At 44.8% G+C, this 16177-nt stretch overlaps 1 protein-coding gene and 1 long non-coding RNA gene across 3 annotated transcripts; one reads left to right on the forward strand and one right to left on the reverse strand.

Annotated features, from left to right (window-relative positions):
• Positions 1-69: 69 nt before the first annotated feature.
• Positions 70-4133, reverse strand: LOC112231422. 2 transcript variants are annotated; one of them, XR_002950448.2, is made up of 4 exons: positions 3665-4133; positions 1572-1699; positions 984-1264; positions 71-769 (listed from the first exon to the last, which is right to left on the reverse strand). It is a non-coding gene; the product is annotated as an uncharacterized LOC112231422 (long non-coding RNA). The 2 variants fall into 2 exon arrangements; XR_002950447.2 differs by having other exon boundaries at positions 70-1264.
• sumf2 (sulfatase modifying factor 2) lies at positions 4121-14956 on the forward strand. Its single transcript, XM_024398170.2, has 9 exons — positions 4121-4374; positions 4452-4599; positions 7723-7837; positions 7968-8012; positions 8095-8245; positions 8467-8522; positions 10347-10431; positions 13642-13783; positions 14634-14956. Exons 1-9 carry the CDS (start codon positions 4287-4289, stop codon positions 14710-14712), a joined length of 909 nt encoding a protein of 302 aa, XP_024253938.1. The 5' UTR covers positions 4121-4286; the 3' UTR covers positions 14713-14956.
• The last annotated feature ends 1221 nt before the right edge of the window (positions 14957-16177 follow it).

A 16177-nucleotide genomic window follows, 5' to 3' on the forward strand; every position in this document is an offset into this window, starting at 1 on the left:
CCAGGTACAGGGGGTGGCTTGGGTCTAAAATGATTTTGTGAGCCTTGTGGAGGGCCCTGACCTTAAAGATCTCATCCAGACCTGTCTGTTTGACTCCAAGTACCTTGCTTGCTGTGGTAATAATCCTTCTCAGCATATTTCTCAGGCTGACAGTGGCATTGCCAAACCAACAAACATGAAAACAATGTAAGCCATATGATGTGTCCGTCTCAGTCACCAGATCTCAACCCAATTGAACACATATGGAAGATTCTGGAGCAGAGCCTGAGACAGCATTTTCCACCACAATCAACAAAACACCAAATGATGGAATTTCTCATGGAAGAATGGTGTTGTATCCCTCCAACAGAGTTCCAGACACTTGTAGAATCTATGCCAAGGTACACTGAAGCTGTTCTGGCTCGTGGTGGCCTAACGCCCTAATAAGACACTAATTATTGGCATTTCCTTTATTTTTGCAGTTACCTGTATGTACAGGAAGGACCTGATCCAAGATCAGAACTCCTAGTCTGAGAAGCTATGTGAATACAAGCCCAGGGCTCAGGCTACAAACACAAACCAATATATACGGCAAAGAACACATGAACATGTCACATGCCTTCTCCAGCCTGGCTCGTATTTCCTGGTGTGATCTCGTCCAGGGCCACAGGAGCAGAGGGAAGACCACAGATCATGTCAAACGTTCTCCTGGACAGGAAGTGGGGCCATATCTCACCACTCAGACACTGGTCATGCTCTCCACCAGCCTGTACATTATCCCAGGCTGAAACTAAAACATGGTACAAGTTAATACCACCTTATTAAAATAAGGGGGGTTTTTACTATGGAAAGCACATAAGAGGCCACCAATCTATGTAGTAATATACCATATAAGACCTTATAGTTCACTCTGCTTGGAATACACTGAAAGTGATACAACAGGACAGTGTTCTAGGATTAGATAGAAAGTGTCATATTTGAACATATAAACAGTGCGATCTTACAATACTAGTGCAATACTAGGCTTTTGCAGTGGTCTGGCCCCTGGAACAAACAACAGTCTTGGATGGCTGCCATCAACAGCCGAATGAACTCCTGTGTTTAACCATGTTGGTCGACTGACCCCTCACATTGAACCTCTGAGGTTGAATAGTTTCCAGCTGAATGCCTTGGTGGCAGAGCGGAGTACGTCCTTTCGTAAAATAATCGGCGTGTTCTCTTCCATGTTCTCCGGATGGGACACCTGGGAGGCCACGGCAGACAGCAGTGTACCTGTAGGGGAACCCTACGATAAAAACAGAAAAAAATGATGACATGATACGGAGACATCGTTTGGAGGAGAGAGGATATAGGCTGGGAAAATGTAACAGCACCCTGGGCAAAGACTAGCGTTGCCTAATACATCAGACTGATACCATCGTTACCCCATGGATATTCCACTCTCTAGCGATGATTCCATTACTTTCCATTGCATTCTTGTCTTTGGTATTATGAAATCATAGATAAGCAAAGGCCTGACATCTAATGGAAATAAATAACAAACATGTAGGCCTGATCTCGTGTATGATGATGCCAACTTCAGATATGCTTACTCTTCTGTCGTCATGACGGTCTTCTCCTCTTGGCTTCGACAGTAGGAAACGGGGCATGTTGGCTGTTGTACAGTTGTTGGGGGTAGGTGAGGAGAAGAGCACTTCATGGGTGACAGAGAGAAAGACTCCTGAAATTCATAAAGAAAAAGTTAGGCTCACAAAAGTCCAACTGTCAACCTTCAAGTATTCATTTCGATCATAAAAACGTGTAGACCTGGCTTATTGACAATCTGGACCCCCTATTTCTGAAACTTTCCGCCGCCATTGTCGCAACCCCTATTACCAGCCTGTTCAACCTCTCTTTCATATCGTCTGAGATCCCCAAGGATTGGAAAGCTGCCGCAGTCATCCCCCTCTTCAAAGGGGGAGACACCCTGGACCCAAACTGTTACAGACCTATATCCATCCTGCCCTGCCTATCTAAGGTCTTCGAAAGCCAAGTCAACAAACAGGTCACTGACCATCTCGAATCCCACCGTACCTTCTCCGCTGTGCAATCTGGTTTCCGAGCCGGTCACGGGTGCACCTCAGCCACACTCAAGGTACTAAACGATATCATAACCGCCATCGATAAAAGACAGTACTGTGCAGCCGTCTTCATTGACCTTGCCAAGGCTTTCGACTCTGTCAATCACCATATTCTTATCGGCAGACTCAGTAGCCTCGGTTTTTCGGATGACTGCCTTGCCTGGTTCACCAATTACTTTGCAGACAGAGTTCAGTTTGTCAAATTGGAGGGCATGCTGTCCGGTCCTCTGGCAGTCTCTATGGGGGTGCCACAGGGTTCAATTCTCGGGCCGACTCTTTTCTCTGTATATATCAATGATGTTGCTCTTGCTGCGGGCGATTCCCTGATCCACCTCTACGCAGACGACACCATTCTATATACTTTCGGCCCGTCATTGGACACTGTGCTATCTAACCGCCAAACAAGCTTCAATGCCATACAACACTCCTTCCGTGGCCTCCAACTGCTCTTAAACGCTAGTAAAACCAAATGCATGCTCTTCAACCGATCGCTGCCTGCACCCGCATGCCCGACTAGCATCACCACCCTGGATGGTTCCGACCTTGAATATGTGGACATCTATAAGTACCTAGGTGTCTGGCTAGACTGCAAACTCTCCTTCCAGACTCATATCAAACATCTCCAATCGAAAATCAAATCAAGAGTCGGCTTTCTATTCCGCAACAAAGCCTCCTTCACTCACGCCGCCAAGCTTACCCTAGTAAAACTGACTATCCTACCGATCCTCGACTTCGGCGATGTCATCTACAAAATGGCTTCCAACACTCTACTCAGCAAACTGGATGCAGTCTATCACAGTGCCATCCGTTTTGTCACTAAAGCACCTTATACCACCCACCACTGCGACCTGTATGCTCTAGTCGGCTGGCCCTCGTTACATATTCGTCGCCAGACCCACTGGCTCCAGGTCATCTACAAGTCCACGCTAGGTAAAGCTCCGCCTTATCTCAGTTCACTGGTCACGATGGCAACACCCATCCGTAGCACGCGCTCCAGCAGGTGTATCTCACTGATCATCCCTAAAGCCAACACCTCATTTGGCCGCCTTTCGTTCCAGTACTCTGCTGCCTGTGACTGGAACGAATTGCAAAAATCGCTGAAGTTGGAGACTTTTATCTCCCTCACCAACTTCAAACATCAGCTATCTGAGCAGCTAACCGATCGCTGCTGCTGTACATAGTCTATTGGTAAATAGCCCACCCATTTTCACCTACCTCATCCCCATACTGTTTTTATTTATTTACTTTTCTGCTATTTTGCACACCAATATCTCTACCTGTACATGACCATCTGATCATTTATCACTCCAGTGTTAATCTGCAAAATTGTAATTATTCGCCTACCTCCTCATGCCTTTTGCACACATTGACTCCCCCTTTGTTTTCTACTGTGTTATTGACTTATTAATTGTTTATTCCATGTGTAACTCTGTGTTGTCTGCTCACACTGCTATGCTTTATCTTGGCCAGGTCGCAGTTGCAAATGAGAACTTGTTCTCAACTAGCCTACCTGGTTAAATAAAGGTGAAATAAAAAAAATAAAAAAAATAAAAATTGTCACTTACAGCTTCAACCTCCTCCTACAGGTGGCAGAAATGATGCCCAGACCAGAGCTTGTTTTCGTTGCACTACAATCATCTTTCGTTCATTTAATTTCAATGGAATTAAGATTATTTTAGTACTATGATGCTTTTGAGAAATCCAGCCGAGGACAGGAGGATGTTAGCCTGAGATCAGAAATTGCAACAGATTACGCCAATTATGTTGCAAAACACAAACGGAACAAAGTCGAGAGGGATCTATCTGAATGTGTCCCAAATACACCCGTGATTCCATACCAAACGTTGACTAAAGTTATGGAACTTTGTTCTCCAAGCGTGACGAGAAAGGCAAGTCAGATTTACACAAAATTGCTGATTAATTTAACGCTAACACGCTTGAACTATATATATGGAAATGATGCACAAGTGAGGCAACGTTTCGTTGTTTCCAAAGGGAACTGTTTTTTCAGTCGGACCACAGTTTCCGGTCCGTCAGTGAAAATAGTCCGACTGTAATTGTTTCAGGGTTCAGTGTAAAGCTGAAGAAGTATATATACAGAAAACAATGGCTACTTAGAGAGCGTTGATATATGGTGCTCAAAGTACATGAACGTACTTACCCAGGACCTGCACATTCCACTGGTTTATGAAAACACGATCGCCTTATCAATTTATAACCATGAACCTCAGAATAGTACTTATTTTGTGCCTCTCCGCTCTGTCTTGCATCGCAGGTAAGGAACATTCACTGATGCTAATCTACTTTTTCGGCACAATTAAATAATACAACTGTAAATCTTTGACTCTGCAGACGATGAAGGAATGGTGAAAATTCCAGGAGGAAAGATGACGATGGGGACGAACTCAGCCGACGGCAGGGATGGAGAATCACCCACGAAAGAAGTGACAGTCGATCCATTCAGTATCGATAAATATCCCGTCACTAATTCTGACTTCAGGTAACTTACTTTGATACAGCGATGATGATACTTCCCAGTAAGCAACATTACGTTGAAAGGATGTATAAAATACTTATTTTCCAGACGTTGAAGTTGGGTTAATTTTAAGTATTGAAAAAACTGAAAATGTGTATTTTCTGGATGTTGAAAATACTTTCTTTTTTTCCCCGGAAAATGAAATCAGGTTAATTTTCGGTTCTGTCTTTTTTTGGTAATTTATACTATGGCCATACTTCAACTGCACATACATTCTCAAGGAAGTAAGGATTATATCAAAATGACAATGTTTTTAGCCATTTAATATAGGAAGGAGGAACCAATGGAAGATTGCAACAGAATATATATTATTGCTCCCATCTGTCACATGGACTTATATTAGCTTTTTTTTAAGCTTTAAAATGGGCAGTGATGATGTTCAAAGTAGTCCAACCTACAGAATAAACCGACAGACTACTTCAACTACAATAACATTCTCAGTAATGTTCTTTATTTTCTTGTTAGGACTGTGATACTGTACATTGCTGTTGAATGCTCTGGATAAGAGTGTGCTGGATGAACAAAATGTAAATGTAAACTTTCACAAGGCCGCGGGGCCCGACGGATTACCAGGGTACTAAGAGCATGCGCAGACCAACTGGCAAGTGTCTTCACTGACATTTTCAACCTCTCCCTGACTGAGTCTGTAATACCTACTTGTTTCAAGCAGACCACCGTTGTCCCTGTGCCCAAGTAACCTGCCTAAATGATTACCGCCCCGTAGCACTCACGTCGATAGCCATGAAGTGCTTTGAAAGGCTGGTCATGGCTCACATCAAATCCATAATCCCGGAAACCCTAGACTCACTCGAATTCGCATACATCCACAGATGGCGCAATCTCACTGGACTTCCTGATGGGCCGCCCCCAGGTGGTAAGGGTAGGCAACAACACATCTGCCATGCTGATCCTCAACATGTGGGGTGCGTGTTTAGTTCCCTCCTGTTCTCTCTGTTCACCCACTGTGTGGCGTAGCACGATTCCAACACCATCATTAAGTTTGCTGACGACACAACAGTGGTAGGCCGATCACCGACAACAATGAGACAGCATATAGGGAGGAGGTCAGAGACCTGTCAGTGTGGTGTCAGGACAACAACGTCTCTGTCAAAGTGAGCAAGACAAAGGAGCTGATCGTGGACTACAGGAAAAGGAGGGCCGAACAGGCTCCCATTCACATCGACGGGGCTGTAGTTGAGTGGTTTGAGAGTTTCAAGTTCCTTGGTGTCCACATCACCCTCAAACTACTATGGTCAAACACAGCAAGACAGTCTTGAAGAGGGCACGACAAAACCTTTTCTCCCTCAGGACACTAAAAAGATTCGGTATGGGTCCCCAGAACCACAAAAAGTTCTACAGCTGCACCATTGAGAGCATCCTGACCGGTTGCACTGTTATGGCAACTGCTCGGCCTCCAACCGTAAGGCGCTACAGAGGGTAGTGCGTACGGCCCAGTATTTCACTGGGGCCAAGCTTCCTACTAGTGTCACATCTGCTCCTGCAACACCCTCTAGTGCTCATCCTGTGTCTCCTTGACCTGCTGCCACTCCCCCAGTGCTCTATCCCTGTGTTTGTGATTGTGTGGGCGGTGACAGGTGTGCTGGAGTCAGAGCAGATCCCCACCAGCTGCAACCTGTTCCATAATCAAGACCTACAAATACTCAGTCCTGCCACTTCCACACTGCCAGATCTTAATCTCTGCTCAGTCAGTCCATGTTACTAGCCGTTTGTTCCTGTTGTCCTGTTGTGCCTTTTTTCCCTTGCCTGACGCTGTTTTCCTCTCCGCTACAGTTCTACCCGCTCTGACTATGGTCCCTGTCTCCAGTCCAACTTCTTGTCAGTACTGCGACTCTGTCCTGGATTCCCCACTCTACGCTCCCTTGGATTCCCCTTTGGACCTGATTACCCTGTTCAAACAGCTCTCGCTCCAGCCTCAGCACCTGGTTTCCGGAAACCTGCCCGAGCTTCCCCTGGCCTGTGCACAATCTTCCCCCCGTGTTTCAATAAATACCTTGGTTACCTCATCCCAGTTTTCTCATCTGAGTCTGCTCTTGGGTTCACCTGTTCCGCTCCACGTACCTTTATACTAGGCTTTGTCAGAGGAAGGCCCAAAAAATTGTCAGACTCCAGTCACCCATGTCATAGACTGTTCTCTCTGCTACCGCACGGCAAGCGGTACTGGAGAGCTAAGTCTAGGACAAAAAGGCTCCTTAACAGCTTCTACCCCAAGCCATAAGACTGCTGAACAATTAATCAATTCGCCACCGGACTATTTACATTGACCCCTCCCCTCTTTGTTTTTACACTGCTGCTACTCGCTGTTTATTATCTATGCACAGTCACTTTACACCTACCTACATGTACAAATTACATAACCTGTACCGCCCGCGGCACATTGACTTGGTACATGTACCCCTGTATATAGGCTCATTTATTTTATTGTGTTACGTTTTATTTTTTTGAATTACTTTAGTTTATTTAGTTAAATTTAGTTTAGTTTATTTAGTTTAAATTTATTTAGTTATTTATTTAAATATTTTCTTAACTATATGTCTTGAACTGCATTGTTGGTTAAGGGCTTGTAAGTAGTATTTCACAGTAAGGTCTACCTACACCTGTTGTATTCGGCGCATGTGACAAACTTTGATTTGATGTGTTGCACAAGTTTGAACAGCACAGTGAAGTATGGCACAGAGTACACTATGGTACAGTTTAATTTAGTAAAGTACAGTATGGTTTAGTTCAGTAGAGAACAGAGTAAACTTTTCTTTACTGTGCTGTATTGTACTACACTCTTCTGTGTTCTACAGTACTATGCTGTCCAAACTTGTGAGAAATAATGTATGTCTATGTTTGGGCCAAATCGAGGCCGGTCCGGACCAGGTCTGAACCAACCACAGACGTCTATGAATGGTTCAGATCTGGTCTGGTCCGGACAAAAAAATCTATGTCCGTGGACGTTGAAATTGAGGCATGTCCGCACCAAGATGGCCAAAAGACAGTCTATGCTTGGTCGGTTTGTATGTGGGTACACTAGTTGACACTGCAAACGGAGAATATTGAAGTGGTTTATTGTCTTCATCCCAGGGAGTTTGTCAGGTCACAGAAATACAAGACTGAAGCGGAGACCTTCGGCTGGAGTTTTGTGTTCCAGGACTTTGTGTCTGAAGAGCTGAAGAGCAAAGTCACAGAGAAAATAGAGGTATGTTGAAAGTCACTTCTGCATTTCATATCAAACATCTCTCACACTGATAGGTGAAAGGTAAGTCGTTTTTTTCAGGGGGGTTCCTTCTGAATTGTGATAATGATTAACTCTCCTTTCACCCCTGAAGTCAGCACCTTGGTGGATGCCAGTCGAGCGGGTGTTTTGGAGGCAGGTAATGAAGTAATTTTTTTGTTTTTCCCATCCCCCTGTACCTATATCTGGACTACCTGACTCCTCTCCATGTGTTTGTCCAGCCTGCAGGTCCTGGTTCTGGGATCCGGGAGCGTCTGGACTCCCCAGTGGTCCAGGTGAGCTGGAACGATGCCCATGCCTTCTGCAAGTGGAGGGGGAGGAGGCTGCCCAGCGAGGAGGAGTGGGAGTGGGCTGCGCGTGGGGGTCTGCAGGGTGAGTGGGGCTCGCTAAAAAAATAAAAAATAAATTGTAGTGGGATTGTCTTTAGTACAATGCCGGCTGGGTTGGATCTCCACAAAGAATAAGACATATCTCACCAAATAATAAGAACCCATGGAATTAGAATTCTAAATCTTGTTAAGTGTTAATAGCCATTCATGTATAACAGCCCTCCTCCATTCCATGTTGATAACAGAACCCCTTCTTCGCTCCAGGTAGAACGTATCCCTGGGGAAACAAATTCCAGGCCAACCGCTCCAACCTGTGGCAGGTCAGACGAATGACATCACATTCACCATCCTGAAATGAACATTCTAACGTTCTTCTCAACCCTCTCAGTAATTCTTTCAAAAGATATATTTGGTTTGTGTGTTCTAAAGCCAAAGTTAAAACTTACATAACCTACATCCTACACAAGTTTCCATGTTAGGATTTGCTCAAAAATATTTTATTCATGATTTATAAAGTGTTTTACAATTAGTATCCCTTGTACTGTTGACTTAAATCATCAGTAAGGTTACATCACATAGCAGTATATGTCGCTATCAATAAAATATCACATTAAGGTGCAGAGTGTTCAATTTGTCTGCTGGGGGACAAGGAGACTCGCAGCTCTGCAGAAACAATTGACAACTGTGCAGTTTTCATTGTTAAATACATGTTAATTATTTGGTTGTAATATCATCACCTCTTGAAGCGCAGAGTCAGAACTTCAAATGTCAGATTATTCCATGCAAAACAATTACAGCAAGTAACTGCATGCTTTTCATCAGTAAAAATAAATTCATCATGTAACTTCAGATACGTGAGGGTAGCCTCACGATATCTTTCATGGTCACCATTAATTGGATATTTGAGTGATATAAAAAGTGAACTATACCTGAAAAGTATGAGTGGTTTAGGTTCATTTCCCATTATTTGTGGGCTCTGCCTATCAAGCAGAGCTGAATTAAAAGATCCCAGAAATGTTCCATGCACACAAAAATATGATTTCTCTCGAACTTTGTGCACGAATTTGTTTACTTCCCTGTTAGTGAGCATTTCTCCTTTGCCAAGATTTGTGTCATGCTTAGAATGTGCTCCCCCATTGTTATAAATTGAAAGTTCTGAAAAGTTCCATAGCAGTTAATAGTTGATGTGGTTACTAAAACAGCTGTAACTCTAGATTGGTAGTAGATATTTCTGTTCTTATTTCAGATTTGAAGAGCAGAGAAGTAGACCAAGGTGTCATACCCTCCTAAGTTTTTGTCTAAAGTGTTGGGAAAGTGGTCAAAATGGCAGTTGTTTGAGAAAAAGTTGTTGATGCGATTACTAAAACAGCCATATCGTTAGATCTGCACAAATGATTTCTGTTCCAGATTTGAATAACAGAAATGTAGACAAAGATGTCATAACCTCTAACTTTTTGTCTAACTTGTTCAGAAATTGGCCAAAATGTCAGTTGTTTATAAAAAGTTACAGAAAATGTTGTTGATGCAGTCACTTATACAGCTGTAACGTTTGATCGGAACCAGATAATTCAGTTATTATTTCTGATTTGAATAGTAGAGAGGTAGAGGAAGATGTCATACCCTCCAACTTGTGTTTAGCAAAGTGGTCAAAGTTGCTGATTTGTTGCATTTACAGTGAATGGAAGTTGGAAGTGATGATGTCACAATGGGGAGCTTTTTTCAAAAGTAAAATTAAAGTGAATGATGATGGACAAAAAGAATGACAAAAAATGTAGTTTAAAAAGTATAAATAATAGCAAAAAGTGGTATGCAACCACACTATTCCAGTCTGCACATTTTTAAGTTTGAATGGCATTACTATCTTAAATGGTGTAAGAGGAGTAGCGTGCAGAATAATAATAAGAGGAAGTATGATGAAGATTTAAAGTTGTGACTTTTGCTTCACAATTCCCACCTAAATAGTTAGCCTATAACATTTATTTAACAATCCCTTGAAAACAGCACGTAGTTGGTCTTAGAGGAGCTGGGGGGTCTCCTTGCACCTCAGCAGCCAAATCGAACACTATTGTGATGTTATATTGATTACGACCTGTTTATAAATTAGACATATTATTATCCTGTTGTGTTTTGTATGTGTGTTTCAGGGCCTTTTCCCTGATGGAGACACAGCAGAGGACGGTTACCATGGTATCGCCCCTGTCACTGCTTTCCCTCCTCAGAACAGTTTTGGTAAATGTCCCTTTATACAGCCTTCCACCCAGCTTAGTAACGGGAGAATCAGAGCATCACCATTTTGGGGCGGCAGGGTAGCCTAGTGGTTAGAGTGTTGGGCTAGTAACCGGAAGGTTGCAAGTTCAAACCCCCGAGCTGACACGGTACAAATCTGTCGTTCTGCCCCTGAACAGGCAGTTAACCCACTGTTCCTAGGCCGTCATTGAAAATAAGAATTGGTTCTTAACTGACTTGCCTGGTTAAATAAAGGTAAAATAAATAAAAAAAATAATACATTTTCTTGATCCATATCCAATTAATTCAGATTTACATAGTAGTGGCCAGGGGTAGTGGCCAGGAGTAGTGGCCAGGAGTAGTATATAGGATTAGTGGCCAGGAGTAGTGTATAGGGAGTAGTGGCCAGGAGTAGTGGATAGGAGTAGTGGCCAGGAGTAGTGTATAGGGAGTAGTGGCCAGGAGTAGTGGATAGGAGTAGTGGCCAGGAGTAGTGTATAGGATTAGTGGCCAGGAATAGTGTATAGGGAGTGGTGGCCAGGAGTAGTGTATAGGGATTAGTGGCCAGGAGTAGTGTATAGGGAGTAGTGGCCAGGAGTAGTGTATAGGGAGTAGTGGCCAGGGGTAGTGTATAGGAGTAGTGGCCAGGGTAGTGTATAGGAGTTGTGTATAGGGAGTAGTGGCCAGGGGTAGTGTATAGGAGTAGTGGCCAGGGGTAGTGTATAGGAGTAGTGGCCAGGGGTAGTGTATAGGAGTAGTGGCCAGGGGTAGTGTATAGGAGTAGTGGCCAGGGTAGTGTATAGGGAGTAGTGGCCAGGAGTAGTGTATAGGAGTAGTGGCCAGGAGTAGTGTGTAGGGAGTAGTGTATAGGGAGTAGTGGCCAGGAGTAGTGTATAGGGAGTAGTGGCCAGGGTAGTGTATTAGAGTAGTGTATAGGGAGTAGTGTATAGGATTAGTGGCCAGGTGTAGTGTATAGGGAGTAGTGGCCAGGAGTGTATAGGGAGTAGTGGCCAGGGGTAGTGTATAAGAGTCGTGGCCATGGGTAGTGTATAAGAGTCGTGGCCAGGGAGTAGTGGCCAGGAGTATTGGATAGGAGTAGTGGATAGGAGTAGTGGCCAGGAGTAGTGTATAGGATTAGTGGCCAGGAATAGTGTATAGGGAGTAGTGGCCAGGAGTAGTGTATAGGGGTAGTGGCCAGGAGTAGTGTATAGGGGGTAGTGGCCAGGAGTAGTGTATAGGAGTAGTGTATAGGATTAGTGGCCAGGAGTAGTGTATAGGGAGTAGTGTATAGGGAGTAGTGGCCAGGGGTAGTGTATAGGAGTAGTGGCCAGGAGTAGTGTATAGGAGTAGTGGCCAGGAGTAGTGTATAGGGAGTAGTGGCCAGGAGTAGTGTATAGGGAGTAGTGGCCAGGGGTAGTGTATAGGGAGTAGTGTATAGGATTAGTGGCCAGGAGTAGTGTATAGTGTATAGGGAGTAGTGGCCAGGAGTAGTGTATAGGGAGTAGTGGCCAGGAGTGTATAGGGAGTAGTGGCCAGGAGTAGTGTATAGGGAGTAATGTATAGGGAGTAGTGGCCAGGAGTAGTGGCCAGGGGTAGTGTATAAGAGTAGTGTATAGGATTAGTGGCCAGGAGTAGTGTATAGGGAGTAGTGGTCAGGAGTGTATAGGGAGTAGTGGCCAGGAGTGTATAGGGAGTAGTGGCCAGGGGTAGTGTATAGGAGTAGTGGCCAGGGGTAGTGGCCAGGAGTAGTGTATAGGGGGTAGTGGCCAGGAGTAGTGTATAGGGAGTAGTGGATAGGGGTAGTGTACAGGAGTAGTGTATAGGGGGTAGTGGTCAGGGATAGTGGCCAGGAGTAGTGTATAGGGGGTAGTGGTCAGGGATAGTGGCCAGGGGTAGTGGGTAGGAGTAGTGTATAGGGAGTAGTGGGTAGGAGTAGTGGCCAGGAGTAGTGTATAGGAGTAGTGGCCAGGGGTAGTGTATAAGAGTAGTGGCCAGGGGTAGTGTATAGGAGTCGTGGCCAGGAGTAGTGTATAGGGAGTAGTGTATAGGGAGTAGTGGCCAGGAGTAGTGTATAGGGAGTAGTGGCCAGGAGTAGTGTATAGGGAGTAGTGGCCAGGAGTAGTGTATAGGGAGTAGTGGCCAGGAGTAGTGTATAGGGGTAGTGGTCAGGGGTAGTGGCCAGGGTAGTGTATAGGGGGTAGTGGCCAGGGGTAGTGTATAGGGAGTAGTGGCCAGGGGTAGTGTATAGGGAGTAGTGGCCAGGGGTAGTGTATAGGGAGTAGTGGCCAGGGGTAGTGTATAGGGAGTAGTGGCCAGGGGTAGTGTATAGGGAGTAGTGGCCAGGGGTAGTGTATAGGGAGTAGTGTATAGGGAGTAGTGGCCAGGGGTAGTGTATAGGGAGTAGTGGCCAGGGGTAGTGTATAGGGAGTAGTGGCCAGGGGGTAGTGTATAGGGAGTAGTGGCCAGGGTAGTGTATAGGGAGTAGTGGCCAGGGGTAGTGTATAGGGAGTAGTGGCCAGGGGTAGTGTATAGGGAGTAGTGGCCAGGGTAGTGTATAGGGAGTAGTGGCCAGGGGTAGTGTCAGGGAGTAGTGGCCAGGGGTAGTGTATAGGGAGTAGTGGCCAGGGGTAGTGTATAGGGGGTAGTGGTCAGGGGTGGTGGCCAGGGGTAGTGTATAGGGAGTAGTGGCCAGGGGTAGTGTATAGGGAGTAGTGGCCAGGGGTAGTGTATAGGGAGTAGTGGCCAGGGGTAGTGTATAGGGAGTAGTGGCCAGGGGTAGTGTATAGGGAGTAGTGGCCAGGGGTCGTGTATAGGGAGTAGTGGCCAGGGGTCGTGTATAGGGAGTAGTGGCCAGGAGTAGTGTATAGGAGTAGTGGCCAGGGGTAGTGGCCAGGAGTAGTGGCCAGGAGTAATGCATGGGGTAGTGTATTGGAGTAGTTGCCAGGAGTAATGCATGGGGTAGTGTATAGGAGTAGTTGCCAGGAGTAATGCATGGGGTAGTGTATTGGAGTAGTTGCCAGGAGTAATGCATGGGGTAGTGTATAGGAGTAGTTGCCAGGAGTAGTGTATAGGTAAGTGACAGCGCAATGATTCTGCCTGGACTGCCGGTTGAAGAACAAAAGTCACGTAGGAGTGACTCCACAGACATTGGACAATGGGCCAGGGGTCCATTTATAATTGGTCATCAGTTTGTCTCTCTGTCCCCTCCCTCAGGACTATATGACATGATAGGAAATGCATGGGAGTGGACATCTACACCCTTCCCTGGAGGACGACCAATGTTCGTGCTGCGTGGTGGTTCCTGGATCGACACGGAAGATGGATCAGCCAATCACAAGGCTCGAATCACGACCAGGCAAGTGAACATTTAGGATGCAAAGCTTACCCAGTAGGCATACGACGTGATAAAGACGTATTTTACTTGTTGAAATCTGGTCGGGACGTCTTATGCCCCCATTGCATGTAATATACTAGAAACATTCCAATTATTAAAAAATGTGAGTAATTCTCTGTTCCAGCAGGGTTTGCATGATTTAGCTTGTCAAACAACAGCTGGCAGAGCGCACCAAAGCGGTTTAGGGTCTTGTGGCATACTGTATCCAGTCAACACGCTGGCTCAGGCCAAATCCGAGACTCGGTGGACTCGGCATGGACTCGGACTCAAGGGGGTTCATGCAGGCCGAGCTCTTCCCGAGTCCGTCAGAGTCATATTACCCCGAGCTCCAGCTAATGGTACCCGGGTCGAGTCCACTTCAGTTTATCCGGCCCAATTAACTTTCAGGAGTAGGGCCATTTGATGTTTCTATTCGGCAGGTGTTAAAATACCAGTTTAAAAAACTTAAGAAATGTTATATATTTCACCCCCAAGTCATGGAAAGGGTGATGCCTAGTCAGTTGTCCAACTGAATGTATTCAACTTAAATGTGTCTTCCGCATTTAACCCAACCCCTCTGAATCAGAGAGGTGCAGGGGGCTGCCTTAATCAATCTCCACATCATCGGCACCCAGGGAGCAGCTGTTGGGGGGGTTAACTGCCTTGCTCAGGGGCAGGATGACAGATTTTTACCTTGTCGGCTTGGGTTTCGATCCAGTAACCTTTCGGTTTTCAATGTATAGAATGAGGGTTTGAGGATCAGTTGCTGTTACTTTACTTGGAAAGTGTGGGTGTTGAAATGGGACTGTGTTTTGATTCTGTGTTTCTACAGGATGGGGAACACTCCAGACTCGGCTTCTGATAACCTGGGCTTCAGGTGTGCTGCCAGGAAGGACAAAACGGAGCTGTAGGGACCAATAAACGAAGACGATAAAAATTATGCCACAAGGGAGAGCAAGATAGCAACCAGTTATAGGTACTATACAGTGACCATAGCATTTAGTAAAGTCAAGACTCAGACAGTGGTGATGATGTTGATAATGTGCAGGAACATTTTTCTCCTGTGGAGACCTGGGCTCAAATCAATCTGCTTAACCTATGTGTCTTTTTCTACAAACTACTGTAATACAAGCAATAAACAAGATTTTACATCAAGATGTTGTAAAATGTACTTACTTACAACCATTTTTCACACTTTGTTATTGTGCACTAAGAATATGGGACCAAATACTAAACTTTTGACTACTTAAATACAAGTAAGTGAATTTGTCCCAATAATTTTGGTCCCCTAAAATGGGGGAACTATGAGCAAAAAGTGCTGTAATTTTCTAAACGGTTCAAACCAACATGGATGAAAATACCCTCAAGTTAAAGCTGACAGTCTGCACTTTAACCTCCATAGTCAAGTGTATCATTTCAAATCTAAGGTGCTGGAGTACAGAGCCAAAACAACAACAAAAATGTGTCACTGTCCCAATAATTTTGGAGCTCACTGTAAGTGATAACACAGAATGTAGGACTGAACCGAGCTGTAGGGTAATTCCATGGTAACAGAGTGATGCCGACACTAAGATTATTAATTTTAAAATGTTTGAAACAAACCATACAACTCTATGCACAAGGACTACTTTTAACCATTTGCGATCATAGGGTTCTTAGAGCACTCAGCTGTGCGTGGTCTTCTGAGTTGGGCCTCTGGGAGATTTAATGCTGACAGTAGATTTACGATGCCTTTGGTGATAACCTAAAAGACCGCATTCCATAGCAAGAGTTGGTGTTTGTGTGCCAGGAGGTACCAGGGTGGAGATGGCTCGGGAATGGATAATGATGAGAGGAACCTTGTTTTGGGGGCCAGACCCTGGTTTCCACACAATGAGAACAGTCTTTACAGCAGATACTGTCTTCTGTGAATTATTCATTTCCTTCATACAAATCCTAACCTTTTGACCCAATCCACACATCTGTTGTTTGTCATGTAGACTAAGGGGGTGTATCTTTGCTATAAAAGATTTTTGTATCCTTTGTGTCGGGGCTCTCAACGAATCATCTAAGGATGGTTCATCGACCAGCCATCGTTATTGCAGAGCACTCACATTATCCACTTATGTATGTGTTATTGCAGAGCACTCACATTATCCACTTATGTATGTGGTGTGACATGTTTTCCTTATTAATAAGTGAATAAAGTAGAACTGTGATAAGTAGGCAAGTCAGTTAACTAGGCAAGTCAATTAAGAACAAATTCTTATTTACAATGACAGTCAAGGAACAAGTGGGGTTAACTGCCTTGTTCAGGGGCAGAACGACAGATTTTTACCTTGTCAGCGCGGGGATTCAATCTAGCAACCTTTACGGTTACTGGCCCAATGCTCTAAC

Source organism: Oncorhynchus tshawytscha, linkage group LG33, assembly GCF_018296145.1.
Source record: "Oncorhynchus tshawytscha isolate Ot180627B linkage group LG33, Otsh_v2.0, whole genome shotgun sequence".
Lineage (NCBI taxonomy): Eukaryota > Metazoa > Chordata > Actinopteri > Salmoniformes > Salmonidae > Oncorhynchus > Oncorhynchus tshawytscha.